The sequence below is a fragment of the Ornithodoros turicata genome, chromosome 3 (assembly GCF_037126465.1).
Source record: "Ornithodoros turicata isolate Travis chromosome 3, ASM3712646v1, whole genome shotgun sequence".
In the NCBI taxonomy this organism is placed as follows: domain Eukaryota; kingdom Metazoa; phylum Arthropoda; class Arachnida; order Ixodida; family Argasidae; genus Ornithodoros; species Ornithodoros turicata.
Genome location: NC_088203.1, coordinates 9,757,641 through 9,777,112, shown reverse-complemented (window position 1 = coordinate 9,777,112; position 19,472 = coordinate 9,757,641). Strand labels below are relative to the sequence as shown.

Below are 19,472 nucleotides of genomic sequence, written 5' to 3'. Positions count from 1 at the left end.
GCACCATCCTGACATATCACTCGGCAATCACGTGCTTTTGTTCCCTGCGAAGTCGACCCAGGAAACTCGATCCCGCCACTACGATAGTCGTGGCGCTGACGTGACAAGCAGTTCCATCACTGCCACCGCCACGTGCAAAAAAGGAAGAAGGAGAAGCGTTCAGAACGCCCGTGCAGGTCGCCATTATCTCATTGGTAGAAGAAGAAGAAGAAGGTCTGGCAACAAAGCATTATCGCTTGCCTTCCCGGTAGAACGGTGCCTCCTAAGCCACTGCGCGGAACATGGAGCGTCCAGCTCTGGAACCATTTTGGACAGGAGACGACATTCCACCGCAGTACGGACAGGTGGAGCAAAGCGAGTAAGTGATTATCCTGTTTTTGTTTCCTTGAAGCATGGAATCAGGTGTGCGCAGTCATATAGTGGGGCTGTATTACAGCAATGAGACTCCACCCAGAGGGTGCCGAGATGGAGGCGATTTTAGCCGGTTTAGATCGAGCGAAGTTGGGTGGGGTGAGGTTTAGGTTACGTTCGTCCAGTGCCTTTGGGGGTCAAAGGGACGGAACCCCCTCCCCCGCGCATGTTCTAAACGGTGCCACCGTGTCGCTGTCAAATGTTCACGTAACGAGCGGTGTACGTTATTTTCGCACATCACTCGTAATTGCACATTTCGGTCTATCCGACGAGAATATTTCGTGGGGTATTCGTGCCTCTTCTGACTTCATGCTTAATTACGTCACGAAAGAAATGCAACTCTTGTAAGCTATGAGAACAGCGTCACATGACACTGATCAACAACGATAGTCTCCCTAAAGTTCCTACTAGGAACCTGCAGGAACGTTGAAGGTATTCTCAGTGCTGTCCTCTGGCAATGTCCTACTGCCAATATGCCACTTAAGAACGAAGAGAGATCGAATCCGCCAACTACATACGCCGTTGGAGACAAGAAGGCACAATAGCGTGCCAGAAGAAATACTGCAGCACCACCACGCGGCGTCACGTAGTGTCATGAGGTCAGTCGTAACAACCCCCATTAGGGTATACTCGTGACGTCATAACGAACGCGTTTGGCCGCCATGGTGGTGGTGTTTTGACATCTGACCGCGTCCATTCCCTGTTATCCCGAAGACACTCTATGTCATTGTCCCTCTCAGGTTTTCCCTTACGAAAGCTACGGTAACCGCATCGAAAAATCACCTAGTTTGTCATCTCTTAATGCAGGATGGTAGCCAGAAAATATCTCGGGGGGGGTCTTTACATGGAGGAGGATTCCCCCTTGTTTACCTCTCCCAAATGTAACATAGGTTAAGCAATATCGGTGTGTTCAAGTGCGCGTCTGATTCTGTCACTGCTACCTCCGTACTCTTGGAGGAGAGTACTGATGTATATGACAGAAAAAGGTCGTTTCGACGTCCGCACGTGATGTCGGAAACCCAGCAGAAACTTTCGAAATTACGTCAGCAAAATGACGCTGACAGGTTGCGCGAGAAAAGCTTGCTATTAAAAACAGGTTTGCGGCAATTTCATGTCTGGAGACACTTTTAGCGAAATTAGAAGCGACATCTGGCGACTTGTTTAGGCTTCTCTAGCGTGTTTCCTGCTAGCTGCTTCGGTAGCACTGTGCCAGAGTCCGTTCGCGGTTTCGACTGGACGAGACATGTCGATTGCTGCTCTCCATGTGAACCGGCGTATGTCGACACAGCGGAAACAACGTCGCTACGATGATGTGGTTCAGACGACATCTGTCACTGAAACCGGTCATGTAACTCCCTGTCACTTGTTGATTGTCACGTAAACTCTCCCCATCCGATCATGACGATTAGCCTGCTGGTGTTTTCAGTCGATATAACAACCCACGTAAATACTGAACTTGAACTGAATACAACAGCCTTGGCAAGGCATTGAGCATAAGCCTTTATGCGAAAGGACTCCGTTTTGTATGTATAGTAGCAGGTCGTGGAAGAAAGCAGCTCCATCACTAAAGATGAGTGCGATGCATCGCACTCATCTTTAGTGATGGAGCTGCTTTCTGCAGGTATACCCGCGGATACTACCCACCAGTATCCGCGCTGGTTTGTTTTTCGTGGGCTGCGGGTAAGGTGCACTGCCTCGGCAGATTACGCTGGTATTCCCGTAATGCCCGCAGGCACAAAACCCTAGCCGGTCGGCTTTTGGCGTACAACCCGATTTACTGCGAACCCAAATATCCACAATGTGCCTTTCCATATCCAGTCCTTCCGTGGTGTGCGAGATGATGACAGCTTTGCCATTTACTGGCATCACGTTCTATGCTTACGCTTTGAAAGAGAGGTGGGGGGGGGGGAGCGAGAGTCCCGCTGATTGTGAGACCCGGAGAGTGCGTTTCGGGGGAGGTTTGTTGTGGGGGTAGTGTTGGTAGTGTAAGGTATAGCCTGTGACGATGAAACTCCACATTCATAATTTCAAAATAAAGTTGTTGTCATTGTCATTCTGTGGCCACATAAGGCCAATTTTGGCTATCTTCGACACGACGACTGGTACGCTTCGCATTAGTAAGTTGAAAAGTAGATCAACTGGCTAGATCAACATATCATTTCGTGCTGTGACGATCATGCAGCATAAGCGAAACATTCGTACGCACTGGGCTGCGGTGCGGGTGCACCTGAGGCAGACTTGTATTTCAAGTACAATTTGCGGTATTTTGGTACTCTACTCAAGACTTTTGTTTTGGGTATTTGTACTCTATTTAAAATACATTTTTTTTACATAATTTTGTCTCGTCCTTTCATTATCTTGCTTGTTCAATGGAAATGGACTTGACCCGGACACTGGCCCTTCTTGGAAGTCTCCATTTCGAGATCTTGCCCCGTGTGTACCAATCCTGGCCAGTGAGGGTTCTATTATGTGTGCCCTGACGCGGTGACGCCGAATTCTGACCTCGCCCAGCAGGGACCTCATAGAAGTTTGCTTTGTTCTGGGTCACATATCTTTAGTGGAGTTATGTGGTATATCTTTGTCATCTTTGTGTTTAGATCACTCCTATCACACAGCGGGGGCTAGCGTAGTGCGCGGGCTTAAGGTAACTCATGTGACATAGCGGCGACTTGCCTCATTGTCCAGTGACCGGTGACTTTTTGCGTTCAAGGATAAAAAGTAGCCTAATTGTATTTTGAAGTACTTTTTGAAGTATTTTGTACTCTATCTTAATTACTTTAATGCTCATGTGTTCATACCCATCTTAATTACATTCTAACGTTAACGTTCTTGTACATGTCTGACCTGCGGGTATGCGGGTACCCGTCTGAATGTGCGGGCGCAGGAGCTGAGCTGCGAGTGCGGTTGCGGATACGAATTTCCATACCCGCACTCACCTCTACTCATAACAGCAACCAAACTGCTGCCATTTTGGAGGGTTTCCGCTCATCAGTCTTGGGATTTTCTTATAATCGCTATAGGAGAATCACCTAATCATCACAGCCACGCGATCATATCACCCAGTGAGGCGCTACTTACGCTAACAAAGTCATTTCCATCGCGTGTTTTATAATGACTGTTGAATTGACTATTTCCAGACGAGGCCCCCCACCAATGGAACCAGAAGCGCGTGGCAGAGACAGCGATAAGGAGAAGAAAGCAGACGTCATGATGCACACCGTCATTGTCATGCTCGTCCTGTCCGGGTGCCTCTGCGCAGCAGTACTGGCCAACTTCCTGGTATCAAGCCTGCTCTTTCAAAGAAAACAGTGCCCTACGGAAACAACCCAGGCACCGGGCACGTGCCCAACAGCTACAACCACGACTAGCAGCTCAACATCAGCTACAAGTGCGACGACCACAACCACCAACACAACTGTGGGAACTACCACGGCACCTTTCCTAGTTCCGAAGTACGACTTCCTCTGCCAGTCCTCTGAGTGCATCCGGCAGATCTACATGAATGCCACCGATCCCAATGTGTCTCCCTGCGATGACTTTTTCACCTATGCTTGTTCCGGGTTTTTTAACTCCTCTGAAAACGTGAGCTCAGTGACCCTGCACCGCAAGGACAACGTAGCCCAATATATCATGGAGGAAGCCAGAAAAGCCACAAGGCCACCCCCGGATCTGCGCTCCCCGAATGCATATGAGAAAGCTGCGTTTCTATTTCAGCAATGCGAGCAAAGAGAGAATAATTGGCAGGAGGAACTGCGAGCAATTCAGAGGTATCTTCATTTTCACGGATTGACGTCTGCAAACGGATCCTTCGACCCCATCGATGTAGCCATACTGATGTCTATGGACGGTGTTCACGTGCTCTTCCAACTGCGAAAGTCGTTGAAGCGATGGTCCAGTACGTCAGATGGAGCGGAATACGAAATGGTTGCTTCGCCCGACATTATAGATCTCGTGAGTTACACAATTTCTAAACCGATAAGCTCACCGCAACCTGTCCGTGGATTCGAGGAACAAGCACACCTACCATTTTCATTGGAACAGATCGCTAGTAGCGCGGACGAGTCTAATTTCATTCTCAACTTTGCCAAGCATCCTTTCTTGACGGCGTCTTTCGGCGACGCATATAAAACAACGCCAGAAAAACTTTGGTTTGGTTCTCCGGACTTGAACACCCCGTCGCCAGCATGGGTCGGATCATTCAGGAAATACGCACCAACATTTATGGGAACGCCACTCGTCATACCTAAAGGTTCCGCTGAGCTCTTCCATCGTTTCAGTGAGCTGAACGAGACGGATGCAAAAGAATTCGTGTACAGGTACACGACACTTCTACTGACCTATACGAGTAACGTAGTTCGCGCCGAATTAAAAGGCACCCGCTGGACCTGTTACAACATTACCATGTCTCTGATGCCTTATGCGTTCGTCTGGCCTGTCCTTGAGAGGATAGACTCGGACCCCTTTGCCGGTTTCGCGTTCGGTGTCACAGACGCGGTCAGAGCTGTGTCAGACACACTCCAATATATCGACGCATTCCATAACATCTCGTGGTTCCAGACGCCAGATTTTAAGATCCTCAACGTCAACCGAACCGCAGCAGAAAGTTACTACTCTGTCGTCCGCGATTCATATTCCCCCACTTTCATTGATGCGTACTTGTTTGTCTCCCAACTCCTCTCGATTTCCCTTATTTTCTCGGCTGGGGCGCAGAACCCTCACGACGCCGATCTTACATCTGCGGCCGTGACGTTTCGCACGCGACGAGCGTGTTCCCTGGATGTCCCGCTTTTTGCTACTCTCTCTCCATTCTTCAGCAACCAGGCCGCTCCAGAAGTAAACTATGGTTCGCTGGGAGCATCCATCGCGTCAGCTCTACTCCTGGGAGACGCCGAGTTCGGCCAATCCCCTTTTTTCAATCAAACAGACTTGAATGACCTTCGTTACACGTCCAGAGCGCACTGCCCGAACCACGCCACGTGGAAGCCATACAATGTCTCTGAAGCAGCCAAGAACCTGACTGTTCTGGGTGGCGACGTCGTGTGGCCGTACTACGACGCGCTCTACGAGAAGCTGTACGCGGCGGACCTCCTCGGGATAGGCGCAGCGTACAGAGCGTACAAGAAGTATTTGACGGGTTCGATAGCCGATAAGGACGTCGACGGAGATAAACTATTCTTCCTGAGCACTTGCTATAGGTGGTGCAACTCCGGAGGTCCGACCGATTTCGAATTGGAAGGAGACTTGTCACCCCATTTGCGTTGCAACGAGCCCCTCAAAGATATTCCTGAGTTCGCAGCCGCATTTTCCTGTCCTCCATACAGTCCCATGAACCCATGGTCAAGATGCGTTGGGATATGATTATTGTTTCAAGCATTAAATATCTGTTTTCCGTACGGTAAAGCGCTAAAATGATGCGCCTGTTCTGAAGCTCAAGTACGAAAGGTATCTGGAGATAATAAATGAACAATGTCTCGAATGAGCATAAATGTATTTCTGAAGCAACATAGAGACCTACAGAGTATCACCGCAAAGTGCAGGGCTCCTCCGGCGGGCAGGAACGAAAGTTCTTAGCACAAACGCTTGGGCGCCCCAGGTGGGGCTGGTTCAAGCTGCAGTATATGATTATGCCGTATGGATTGAGTCTAATCTAATGAAAAACCTCCCTATACAGCCGCGGACTGGGTTGATAGCCGAATAAGGCAGAGGGAGTCCTCTGTGGTGTCGGATACGGGCTGGGTCTTGTCGATATAAAGTCCATGCCACGAACGAGTAGCCTCGTCCAGCCCCTCTGTACGCACCAGGGGTGTCTTACCGTATAGCCTTGACAGGAACACCTTACGGGAGGGAAGAAATTAGGCAGAAATCGCTTGGCAGATTGCCGTTTTGAGCTCATCGCGGGGATTCGACGATGGACAGTAGAGGCCTCTGATCGGAGTAGCTGACTTGCCTCACTAGTTTGTCCTTCTAGTGACAGCAGTACGCATTATGGTAATTGGCTGGCTAGATGCAAATCGAGGTCATTTGTAATAAATAATCGGATACATAATCGAACCATTGATAGTACATGTTTGCGAAACATGCTTGCGAAGTCTCCCTCGACGGTGATTCGAATGTTATGCAGATTCAGGTTTTCTACGACAGCGTTGTTGGCAGGGTAAATGAAGAGTTTGGTTAGAAGGAACCTCTTGGTCTTAGAGGATCCCGTTGTATTGTATACCGGCACCACGAGGCTGGAGGCGTCCTTGTAGTCCACTTCTACGACGAGAATAGGTGAGGTAACTTCGCCTGTCATTCTGGCGTTGATCGTTGTACAGAATGAAGGCTGTACTGAGAGATACTGGCTCGTTTTACGTAGTGGGTGGTTTTCCATGACAATAGCCGGTTCCCAGAGCACACCGCTCCTTTCCCAGTACCACCATAACATATAGGGCTGGTGCGGCAGGCGTCGTGGAGTGATGTTTGGGAAAGGTGTGGTCAGTTCACTGGTGGGGGTAGCAGCTCGGTGCATCCACGGGAAGGGGAAGAGAGAAGGGTTAAAGGGAAAGGAGAAACGTGTTTATTGCGCGTCTGGGTGTTGGAGGGCGCTGTGCGCTGGGAATCTGGTTGCGCCGATGCGGGTGGACGGTATCCGTGTTAGCGCCGCGAAGCAACTGTGGCTGTGAGCGGGGTATATAGATGTGGACAGGTGGAGAGAGGACAGCAGGAACGAGTGGAGGACTGGGGTGTTAGTAGTTTTGTCATTGGGAACGATGGTAGTATAGCGTCAAGACTATCGCAGGGAGGAGGAATCATGCGTCCTTGGCCGACTTTGCCGATATATGCCTTAAAGCCCACATCCTATTATAGAAAAGCCCATAGGCCAACCACCCAAACGGCACAGCCGGCGCTCGTGATCGATTCTGGGTCCCTGTCTCCGCGTGCAATGCCATCCTCGTAATCACTACGCCGCGTACGTGACCCCCATGCGGCAGCCAATGAGTGCGGGGCTTACGCTGCGACATAATCAGCCTCAAGAAAGCTCCGATGGTTCGCTCATAAATGCCCTGTATATCCGCGCTCTTAGCATCGCCGGCAACGCAGCTATGCCGACACCGTTTTGGGGTGCTTCTTATTTTTTATTTATTTTTTTCGTCCTCCACTCGATGTTTTCGGTAAAGCGAAACTCTGAAAGGCGCGGGTCACACACATGGGTTGCACGACTGCTTCGCTTCTATGGTGTGAAAAACAACTCAGGAAAGATCAGTAGTTGCGTTCTTCCGCTGTCCGCTCGACGACAGGAAAGTCAGTTCCTGTCCCCTTCTGCCGTATAGCGCCACGCCCGTGGTATATACGCAGTATATATTTCAGCAGTCATTACACACATGCGTTTAGTTTTTGTGCGAAAAAGAAGCATCGTGAACCGCAGACTGCGCACGAAAGCGCTAGGCACTTCACAGTTAGCAGACAGTGACATGTGCGTTCAGAGAACAGATGTTCAAGTTATGGTGTGATAATGAAATGCTTGGTGAGCCGACTTGCCAGGGAACTGCGCCAACATTCGTCCTCGTATCCACCCCCCCCCCCCTTCATCCTCCTCCTCCTCCTACGGTCCGAGGAAAGCCGGGTCACTGACTCTTGATACACTACAGTGCTTTGGCAGCTCCAAAAACCACTATGAGTAATTCCGAGGTCTACAACATCCGGAATCACGGCAAGCCTTCGGCGCCCTAGTTTAACACTTGTCACCCTCCGCCTTACGTGTCTGGGTAGCCGCTCCCTGGGCTACCCAAACGGGGTCGTAATAGCGAGACGATAATAACCCTTGCAATAGTAATGTTGGTCATAGTAGGATAAGTCGCAGAATACCCAGGAAGAACTGTCACAAAGCGAGTACGTCAGATTATCGGCTGTCACATTAACCAGGGTTCACTGTGTTTGTTTCACGGTGCCGGCAGCAACACCAGCACGTGCCAGTGCGATCCGTTGCTGTGTGGAAGTAACACAATCGATGAAACATACGACGTGATCGCCACCAACAGTGTTGTTGCGCAAATTTACGTAACGACGTACGACTGTTACAGCCTGAAATGGAATGCCCGTACTGGAACGCCTGGAAGCTTGTCCCAGGACGCAGGATGCACCATCCTGACATATCACTCGGCAATCACGTGCTTTTGTTCCCTGCGAAGTCGACCCAGGAAACTCGATCCCGCCACTACGATAGTCGTGGCGCTGACGTGACAAGCTGTTCCATCGCTACCACCGCCACGTGCAAAAAAGGAAGAAGGAGAAACGTTCAGAACGCCCGTGCAGGTCTGGCAACACAGCATTATCGCTTGCCTTCCCGGTACAACGGTGCCTCCTAAGCCACTGTGCGGAACATGGAGCGTCCAGCTCTGGAACCATTTTGGACAGGAGGCGACATTCCACCGCAGTACGGACAGGTGGAGCAGAGCGAGTAAGTGATTATCCTGTTTTTGTTTCCTTGAAGCATGGAATCGGGCAACGGGAAAAGCAGGTGTGCGCAGTCATATAGTGGGGCTGTATTACAGCAATGAGACTCCACCCAGAGGGTGCCGAGATGGAGGCGGTTTTAGCCGGTTTAGATCGAGCGAAGTTGGGTCAGGTGAGGTTTAGGTTACGTTCGTCCAGTGTTTTAGGGGGTCAAAGGGACGGAACCCCCTCCCCCGCGCATGTTCTAAACGGTGCCACCGTGTCGCTGTCAAATGTTCACGTAACGAGCGGGGTACGTTATTTTCGCACATCACTCGTAATTGCAGATTTCGGTCTATTCGACGAGAATATTTCGTGGGGTATTCGTGCCTCCTCTGACTTCATGCTTAATTACGTCACGAAAGAAATGCAACTCTTGTAAGCTATGAGAACAGCGTCACATGACACTGATCAACGACGATAGTCTCCCTAAAGTTCTTACTAGGAACCTGCAGGAACGTTGAAGATATTCTCAGTGCTGTCCTCTGGCAATGTCCTACTGCCAATATGCCACTTAAGAACGAAGAGAGATCGAATCCGCCAACTACATACGCCGTTGGAGACAAGAAGGCACAATAGCGTGCCAGAAGAAATACTGCAACACCACCACGCGGCGTCACGTAGTGTCATGAGGTCAGTCTTAACAACCCCCATTAGGGTATACTCGTGACGTCATAACGAACGCGTTTGGCCGCCATGGTGGTGGTGCTTTGACATCTGACCGCGTCCATTCCCTGTTATCCCGAAGACACTCTGTCATTGTCCCTCTCAGGTTTTCCCTTACGAAAGCTACGGTAACCGCATCGAAAAATCACCTAGTTTGTCATCTCTTAATGCAGGATGGTAGCCAGAAAATATCTCGGGGGGGTCTTTACATGGAGGAGGATTCCCCCTTGTTTACCTCTCCCAAATGTAACATAGGTTAAGCAATATCGGTGTGTTGTTCAAGTGCGCGTCTGATTCTGTCACTGCTACCTCCGTACTCTTGGAGGAGAGTACTGATGTATATGACAGAAAAGGGTCGTTTCGACGGCAGTAGAATAAGTTTCCGACAAGTATCCGTAATTTCTTCAGTTCCGTGTTCCCGTAAGAGCACTGAAACGTTGCCGAGGTACTTTTCAGTGCTTTCAGTGCAGTGTGCTTCTTGAATGTCTCAAAGTACACTACATCGACGCTAAAAGCACAATGCTAATAGTAATTCGGGGCTTTATGTCGCAAGACAACAGCGATTGGTAACACAATGCGAAGTGCCGACCGACGGATGATGACGTCCGAATGTCCGAACACAAAAGATCGTTGGCACCGCTAGTTATATAGCAAGAAACGAGCACATCAGAAAAGCCGCACGTGATATCGGAAACCCAGCAGAAACTTTCGAAATTACGTCAGCAAAATGACGCTGACAGGTTGCGCGAGAAAAGTTTGCTATTAAAAACAGGTTCGCGGCAATTTCATGTGTGGAGACACTTTTAGCGAAATTAGAAGCGACATCTGGCGACTTTTTGAGGCTTCTCTAGCGTGTTTCCTGCTAGCTGCTTCGGTAGCACTGTGCCAGAGTCCGTTCGCGGTTTAGACTGGACGAGACATGTCGATTGCTGCTCTCCATGTGAACCGGCATATGTCGACACAGCGGAAACAACGTCGCTACGATGAGGTGGTTCAGACGACATCTGTCACTGAAACCGGTCATGTAACTCCCTGTCACTTGTTGATTGTCACGTAAACTCTCCCCATCCGATCATGACGATTAGCCTGCTGGTGTTTTCAGTCGATATAACAACCCACGTAAATACTGAACTTCAACAGCCTTGGCAAGGCATTGAGCATAAGCCTTTATGCGAAAGGACTCTGTTTTGCATGTATAGTAGCAGGCCGTGGAAGAAGGCAGCTCATCACTAAAGATGAGTGCGATGCAGGTATACCCGCGGATACTACCCACCAGTATCCGCGCTGGTTTGTTTTTCGTGGGCTGCGGGTAAGGTGCACTGCCTCTGCGGATTACGCTGGTATTCCCGTAATGCCCGCAGGCACAAAACCCTAGCCGGTCGGCTTTTGGCGTACAACCCGATTTACTGCGAACCCAAATATCCACAATGTGCCTTTCCATATCCAGTCCTTCCGTGGTGTGCGAGATGATGACAGCTTTGCCATTTACTGGCATCACGTTCTATGCTTACGCTTTGAAAGAGAGGTGGGGGGCGGGGGGGGGGGGGCGAGAGTCCCGCTGATTGTGAGACCCGGAGAGCGCGGTTCGAGGAAGGTTTGTAGTGGGGGTAGTGCTGGTAGTGTAAGGCATCGCCTGTGACGATGAAATTCCACATTCATAATTTCAAAATAAAGTTGTTGTCATTGTCATTCTGTGGCCACCATGAGACCAATTTTGGCTATCTTCAACACGACGACTGGTACGCTTCGCGTTAGTAAGCTAAAAACTAGATCAACTGGCTCGCTAACGTGTGCCCAGCACCAACATATCATTTCGTGTTGTGACGATCATGCAGCATAACCGAAATATTCGTAGGCACTGGGCTGCGGTGCGGGTGCACCTGCGGCAGACTTGTACATATTTAGAGTATTGTATTTCAAGTACAATTTGCAGTATTTTGGTACTCAAGACTTTTGTTTTGTATATCTGTACTCTATTTAAAATACATTTTATGGTATTTTCCCACTCAATACTGTAATTATATATTTTGTATCTCCCTCTTAAACTTTCTGTGTCTCGTCCTTTCATTATCTTGCTTGTTCAATGGAAATGGACTTGACCCGGACACTGGCCCTTCTTGGAAGTCTCCATTTAGAGATCTTGCCCCGTGTGTACCAATCCTGGCTAGTGAGGGTTCTATTATGTGTGCCCTGACGCGGTGACGCCGAATTCTGACCTCGCCGAGCAGGGACCTCATAGAAGTTTGCTTTGTTCTGGGTCACATATCTTTAGTGGAGTTATGTGGTATATCTTTGTCATCTTTTTGTGTTTAGATCACTCCTATCACACAGCGGTGGCTAGCGTAGTGCGCGGGCTTTAGGTGATTCATTTGACATAGCGGCGACTTGCCTCATTGACCAGTGACCGGTGACTTTTTGCGTTCAAGGATAAAAAGTAGCCTAATTGTATTTTGAAGTACTTTTTGAAGTATTTTGTACTCTATCTTAATTACTTTAATGTTCATGTGTTTATACCCATCTTAATTACATTCTAACGTTAACGTTCTTGTACATGTCTGACCTGCGGGTATGCGGGTACCCGTCGGAATGTGCGGGCGCAGGAGCTGAGCTGCGAGTGCGGTTGCGGATACGAATTTCCATACCCGCACTCACCTCTACTCATAACAGCAACCAAACTGCTGCCATTTTGGAGGGTTTCCGCTCATCAGTCTTGGGGATTTTCTTGGAATCACTATAGGAGAATCACCTAATCATCACAACCACGCGATCATATGACCCACTGAGGCCGCTACTTACGTTAACAAAGTCATTTCCATCGCGTGTTTTATAATGACTGTTGAATTGACTATTTCCAGACGAGGCCCCCCACCAATGGAACCAGAAGCGCGCGGCAGAGACAGAGATAAGGAGAAGAAAGCAGACGCCATGATGCACACCGTCATTGTCATGCTCGTCTTATTCGGGTGCCTCTGCGCAGCAGTACTGGCCAACTTCCTAGTATCAAGCCTGCTCTTTCAAAGAAAACAGTGCCCTACGGAAACAACCCAGGCACCGGGCACGTGCCCAACAGCTACAACCACGACTAGCAGCTCAACATCAGCTACAAGTGCGACGACCACAACCACCAACACAACTGTGGGAACTACCACGGCGCCTTTCCTAGTTCCGAAGTACGACTTCCTCTGCCAGTCCTCTGAGTGCATCCGGCAGATCTACATGAATGCTATCAATCCCAACGTGTCTCCCTGCGATGACTTTTTCACCTACGCTTGTTCAGGTTTTTTTAACTCCTCTGAAAACGTGAGCTCAGTGACCCTGCACCGCAAGGACAACGTAGCCCAATATATCATGGAGGAAGCCAGAAAAGCCACAAGGCCGCCCTCGAATCTGCGCTCCCCGAATGCATATGAGAAAGCTGCGTTTCTATTTCAGCAATGCGAGCAAAGAGAGAATAATTGGCAGGAGGAACTGCGAGCAACTCAGAGTTTTCTTCATTTGTACGGATTGACGTCTGCAAACGGATCCTTCGACCCCATCGATGTAGCCATACTGATGTCTATGGACGGCGTTCACGTGCTCTTCCAACTGCGAAAGTCGTTGAAACGATGGTCCAGTGCGTCAGATGCAGCGGAATACGAAATGGTTGCTTCGCCCGACATTATAGATCTCGTGAGTTACACAATTTCTAAACCGATAAGCTCACCGCAACCTGTCCGTGGATTCGAGGAACAAGCACACCTACCATTTTCATTGGAACAGATCGCTAGTAGCGCGGACGAGTCTAATTTCATTCTCAACTTTGCCAAGCATCCTTTCTTGACGGTGTCCTTCGGCGACGCATATAAAACAACGCCAGAAAAACTTTGGTTTGGTTCTCCGGACTTCAACACCCCGTCGCCAGCATGGGTCGGATCATTCAGGAAATACGCACCAAAATTTATGACAACGCCACTCGTCATACCTAAAGGTTCCGCTGAGCTCTTCCATCGTTTCAGTGAGCTGAACGAGACGGATGCAAAAGAATTCGTGTACAGGTACACGACACTTCTACTGGCCTATACGAGTAACGTAGTTCGCGCCGAATTAAAAGGCACCCGCTGGACCTGTTACAACATTACCATGTCTCTGATGCCTTATGCGTTCGCCTGGCCTGTCCTTGAGAAGATCGACTCGGACCCCTTTGCCGGTTTCGCGTTCGGTGTCACATACTCGGTCAGAGCTGTGTCAGACACACTCCAATATATCGACGCATTCCATAACATCTCGTGGTTCCAGACGCCAGATTTTAAGATCCTCAACGTCAACCGAACCGCAGCAGAAAGTTACTACTCTATCATCCGCGATTCATATTCCCCCACTTTCATTGATGCGTACTTGTTTGTCTCCCAACTCCTCTCGATTTCCCTTATTTTCTCGGCTGGGGCGCAGAACCCTCACGACGCCGATCTTACATCTGCGGCCGTGACGTTTCGCACGCGACGAGCGTGTTCCCTGGATGTCCCGCTTTTTGCTACTCTCTCTCCATTCTTCAGCAACCAGGCCGCTCCAGAAGTAAACTATGGTTCGCTGGGAGCATCCATCGCGTCAGCTCTACTCCTGGGAGACGCCGAGTTCGGCCAATCCCCTTTTTTCAATCAAACAGACTTGAATGACCTTCGTTACACGTCCAGAGCGCACTGCCCGAACCACGCCACGTGGAAGCCATACAATGTCTCTGAAGCAGCCAAGAACCTGACTGTTCTGGGTGGCGACGTCGTGTGGCCGTACTACGACGCGCTCTACGAGAAGCTGTACGCGGCGGACCTCCTCGGGATAGGCGCAGCGTACAGAGCGTACAAGAAGTATTTGACGGGTTCGATAGCCGATAAGGACGTCGACGGAGATAAACTATTCTTCCTGAGCACTTGCTATAGGTGGTGCAACTCCGGAGGTCCGACCGATTTCGAATTGGAAGGAGACTTGTCACCCCATTTGCGTTGCAACGAGCCTCTCAAAGACATTCCAGAGTTCGCAGCCGCATTTTCCTGTCCTCCATACAGTCCCATGAACCCATGGTCAAGATGCGTTGGGATATGATTATTGTTTCAAGCATTCAATATCTGTTTTCCGTACGGTAAAGCGCTAAAATGATGCGCCTGTTCTGAAGCTCAAGTACGAAAGGTATCTGGAGATAATAAATGAGCATAAATGGGTATTTCTGAAGCAACATAGACCTACAAAGTATCACCGCAAAGTGCAGGGTTCCTCCGGCGGGCAGGAACGAAAGTTCTCCGTCCCGTTATACACGCCACACACGTATATCTCCACACACGTCCCACAATACGTCCCGTTATTCTCGACATCTGCGGCGAGTATTACAAACAGGTGCACGAGTCTCGATGACATCGTATTACCCCCAGTATGGCACTGTACCGTACCGCAAGCACAGACGTTTGGCCGTCCCAGGTGGGGCTGGTTCACGCTGCAGTATATGATTATGCCGTATGGATTGAGCCTAATCTAATGAAAAACCTCCCTATACAGCCGCGGACAGGGATTTGACCGGTTGACAGCCGAATAAGGCAGGGGTAGAAGTCTGTGGTGTCTGATACGGGCTTGGTCTGGGTCCGTGCCACAGGAACGAGTAGTCTCGTCCAAAGCCCCTTCGAAACTGAGCACAAGGGGTGTGTCGTACCGTATAGCCTTGACAAAACCACCCTACGGGAGGGAAGAAATTACAGCAGAAATCGCTGGGCAGATTGCCGTTTTGAGCTCATCGCGGGGATTCGACGACAGACAACGATTGGAGTAGCTTACTTGTCTTAGTTTCCGTACGCGTTATGGTAATTTACCGTGATTGGCTAGATGCAAATCGAGGTCATTTGTAATAAATAATCGAATACATAATCGAACCATTGATAGTACATGTTTGCGAAACTTGCTTGCGAAGTCTCCCACGACGGTCATTCGCATGTTATGCAGATTCGGGTTTTCTACGACGGCGTTGTTGGCAGGGTAAATGAAGAGTTTGGTTAGAAGGAATCTCTTGGTCTTAGAGGATCCCGTTGTATTGTATACCGGCACCACGAGGCTGGAGGCGTCCTTGTAGTCCACTTCTACGACGAGAATAGGTGAGGTAACTTCGCCTGTCATTCTGGCGTTGATCGTTGTACAGAATGAAGGCTGTACTGAGAGATACTGGCTTGTTTTACGTAGTGGGTGGTTTTCCATGACAATAGCCGGTTCCCAGAGCACACCGCTCCTTTCCCAGTACCACCATAACATAGGGCTGGTGCGGCAGGCGTCGTGGAGAGGGAGTGATGTTTGGGAAAGGTGTGGTCAGTTCACTGGGGGTAGCAGCTCGGTGCATCCACGGGAAGGGGAAGAGAAGGGTTAAAGGGAAAGGAGAAACGCGTTTATTGCGCATCTGGGTGTTGGGGGGCGCTGTGCGCTGGGAATCTGGTTGTGCCGATGCGCGTGGACGGTGCTTTATTCATTTTTTTTATCCGTGTTAGCGCCGCGAAGCAACTGTGGCTGTGAGCGGCGTACAGATGTGGACAGGTGGAGAGAGGACAGCAGGAACGAGTGGAGGACAGGGGTGTTAGTAGTTTTGTCATTGGGAACGAGGGTAGTATAGCGTCAAGACTATCGCATAGAGGAGAATCATGCGTCCTTGGCCGACTTTGCCGATATATGTCTTAAAGCCCACATCCTATTATAGAAAAGCCCATAGGCCAACCACCCAAACGGCACAGCCGGCGCTCGTGATCGATTCTGGGTCGCTCTCTCCGCGTGCAATGCCATCATCGTAATCACTACGCCGCGCCTGAGTACGTGACCCCCATGCGGCAGCCAATGAGTGCGGGGCTTACGCTGCGACATAATCAGCCTCAAGAAAGCTCCGATGGTTCGCTCATAAATGCCCTGTATATCCGCGCTCTTAGCATCGCCGGCAACGCAGCTATGCCGACACCGTTTTGGGGTGCGTCTTATTTTTTATTTATTTTTTTCGTCCTCCACTCGATGTTTTCGGTAAAGCGAAACTCTGAAAGGCGCTGGTCACACACGTGGGTTACACGACTGCTTCGCTTCTATGCTGTGAAAAACAAGTCGGGAAAGATCAGTAGTTGCGTTCTTCCGCTGTCCGCTCGACGACAGGAAAGTCAGTTCCTGTCCCCTTCTGCCGTATAACGCCACACCCGTGGTATATATTTCACCAATCATTACACACATGCATTTAGTTTTTGTGCGAAAACAAAGTGAGTGCGAAAAAGAAGCATCGTGAACCGCAGACTGCGCACGAAAGCGCTAGGCACTTCACAGTTAGCAGACAGTGACATGTGCGTTCAGAGAACAGATGTTCAAGGTATGGTGTGATGATGAAATGCTTGGTGAGCCGACTTTGCAGGGAACTGCGCCAACATTCGTCCTCGTATCCCCCCCCCCCCCCTCCATCGTCCTCCTCCTCCTCCTCCTCCGGTCCGAGGAAAACCTAGGAAAAACACTCAGTGTACAGCCAACGCCCGGACAGATACGAACACGGTACTTCGCAGTGGTTGCAGGGTTATCCCACATGAGCGAGCCAATCCCTTGGCTTGACCACCTCATTTTTGCGTTTCTTTTTTTGTTTGTTTGTTTCTTGTTGGCACTGTCGGGAGGGCAACGTTCGAAAGATATTGTCGTCTAATTGGGCGGCATTTTTACGTTAGGTGGCGCTAAATGTCTGCTGATAGCACAGAGGGACATCAAACTTGGCAGACGCGGTGCCGGTCACTTGGTGAACACGTGAAAAAATATTTCTCAATTATACGAGAGAAAACTGACACATGACTTGGGAAGTGTTAATTGCATTACTAGCTGAAAAATGAAAAATCAATGCGGCCATCGTGATGCGAGCATTCTGGCAACGATACAACGACGATGAACGTGTCCACTTGAACAAACAAAAGTTAGACGTGTACTTTCAGAATAACTACGTAACATAAGACATTCCAGAATAACATAGAACACACACGATATTTACGCTAGTTATATAGGCAGCAACGAAATTATAGATCCTAAGTCACAAAATGAGTGACCATATATTGCTTACAGTCTAATCTATTGCTGTTTTTTTATGATTTCTTATTTGTTTTGAGTGATTTGAGCAATCTGGTGACAAGATTGCCTGCTCGGACTTGTCGCGCTTAGTGTGCACTTAACATGTGTTGGCAGAATTGTATCACGCTGCAGTTTTCTGTTTGGGCGCCGAGAACTGTGTCGTGCGGATGTTCTCGAGCAGAATCCGCACATTGCATCACATATCAAGGCACTGCACGTGTAAGAGGGTGTTTGGCGTTGATATTTCCTTGTGATTCATGACGAAAACAACGTACGTATTCCAAGTAAATCGCATTTTCATCCCAATATGACTGTATTTACTATAAGTAACCGAAACGAAACCGAAACGAGAATCCACCCCAAGAGGCATCACAGCGGCGTCGCTAGTGAGGGTACCGAGTTTTTCGCAGAGCCAGCTAGCGAGCGATAGGCAAACTACTCCTTAGTTCAGCGACGTCCGGTGTGTATATTTTTGCGTAGTTTTCCAGCGAATAGGAGACGTTGAGAAGCGCTCGAGAGCCAAAAATTACTAAATACACTACATTTTAGTTATACTAAATTTATAGTTTACTAAATTATTATACTAAAATTTAGGAAGGGAGTTGCCTCAGGACAGGAGACGCCGATATTTCGAACAGAGACTGTCCTCCTTCTGGGCACCGTCCTCATCATCGACAGGGTAGTTAAAGGGTTAGGTATGGCGTGTTAAAGGTTCATGCGAATTGTGGGTCAACAGCCTGGAGGGAAGAAAGGGTCCGTACGGGGGACGTCGGTGGAAATGGGCATTTGGAGGAAATGGGGCCTACCCTCTGTTCGGATCACTTCTTCAACGCGACCTCATTTATACATTTCCTTGGCAAGCTTCACAACTGAGCTTCGACGGGTAGAAATGACATGACTTGTACACACCGAGTATGATGTCATTTCTACCCACCCAAACTCAGGCTTCTTTAATATGGATTTTGTACGTCAGCTCTCATTTTAATGTCCATCATATCTGTTACATCTGGAGGGAGAATTATTAAGCACGGGAACAAAAGAAGCTGTAAAAGTCAGCGGACCCCGTACATTACGCTACAGAAAGGACATTTCGCGCACCGGATGAGCAGCAGCCAGGGACTGCACGTGACGGCGAGGGTCACGTGACCCTCTCTGGTCAGTTGCCTCACTTGTGCTGCGAGGGTGTCCGCCTTGCCTTGAGCTGTTGATTCGGCATTACCCTCAGCCTTTTCTTCTTCTTCTTCTTTTTTTTTCATCGCGACGTTTTCGGCGATTATTGGGTTTGCGGCGATTATGTAAAGGTGTATGTTGGCCGATATCACACGGACGGATGCTGTTATCTCATTGATACATGCAAAGGTGAAGAGTAAATCCAATAAAATTGCCGCTAGACTCCGCGCATCCTGGTTTGTTTTATCACGATTCTGAAAATGCCTCACTGAGCGAACGCGACCACCGTCGCTTGTATCAACGAGATAAAGGCATCGCATCCGTGCGTATCGGCATACCCCTTTACATAACCGCCGCAAACACAAACAAACATTACGATGCCACAGCTGAGGACAATGCCGAGTCAACAGCTCATGGCAAGGCGGACACCCCCGCAGCACAAATGGGACAGTCGAAACACTCTTTCCCTTTATTTCTCGTAAGCGCCACTAGGGTGGCCCTCTTCCCGCTCAGCCGTTCGAGTTAACTCTGTTTCGAGCTGTACATTGGATTTCCGCACACTTTGGAACCCTTCCTTCTAACCCTTCTCTCCCTGAAACACGGGGGAAGCGTGTTCTTTCAAGTAGTATCCCGCTTTCGGTGGTTCTGGGCGCTCGGATGAAAAGAGCATTTGG

The 19,472-nt window shown here is 49.3% G+C and overlaps 2 protein-coding genes across 2 annotated transcripts; both read left to right on the top strand.

Moving 5' to 3' along the window:
- Positions 1 to 221: 221 nt before the first annotated feature.
- On the top strand, positions 222 to 5,891 carry LOC135389872 (uncharacterized). The gene is made up of 2 exons (XM_064619904.1): positions 222 to 358; positions 3,549 to 5,891. Exons 1-2 carry the CDS (start codon positions 282 to 284, stop codon positions 5,767 to 5,769), a joined length of 2,298 nt encoding a protein of 765 aa, XP_064475974.1. The 5' UTR covers positions 222 to 281; the 3' UTR covers positions 5,770 to 5,891.
- Positions 5,892 to 8,674: 2,783 nt separating this feature from the next.
- Positions 8,675 to 14,828, top strand: LOC135389873 (uncharacterized). Its single transcript, XM_064619905.1, has 2 exons — positions 8,675 to 8,848; positions 12,405 to 14,828. Exons 1-2 carry the CDS (start codon positions 8,772 to 8,774, stop codon positions 14,623 to 14,625), a joined length of 2,298 nt encoding a protein of 765 aa, XP_064475975.1. The 5' UTR covers positions 8,675 to 8,771; the 3' UTR covers positions 14,626 to 14,828.
- Positions 14,829 to 19,472: the final 4,644 nt, after the last annotated feature.

Bases quoted from the DNA above. Each gene is read 5' to 3' on its own strand.
- LOC135389872 (XM_064619904.1), top strand. From the start codon at position 282: ATGGAGCGTCCAGCTCTGGAACCATTTTGGACAGGAGACGACATTCCA. The intron at 359-3,548 runs GTAAGTGATTAT...GACTATTTCCAG, and splicing joins GGACAGGTGGAGCAAAGCGA to ACGAGGCCCCCCACCAATGG.
- LOC135389873 (XM_064619905.1), top strand. From the start codon at position 8,772: ATGGAGCGTCCAGCTCTGGAACCATTTTGGACAGGAGGCGACATTCCA. The intron at 8,849-12,404 runs GTAAGTGATTAT...GACTATTTCCAG, and splicing joins GGACAGGTGGAGCAGAGCGA to ACGAGGCCCCCCACCAATGG.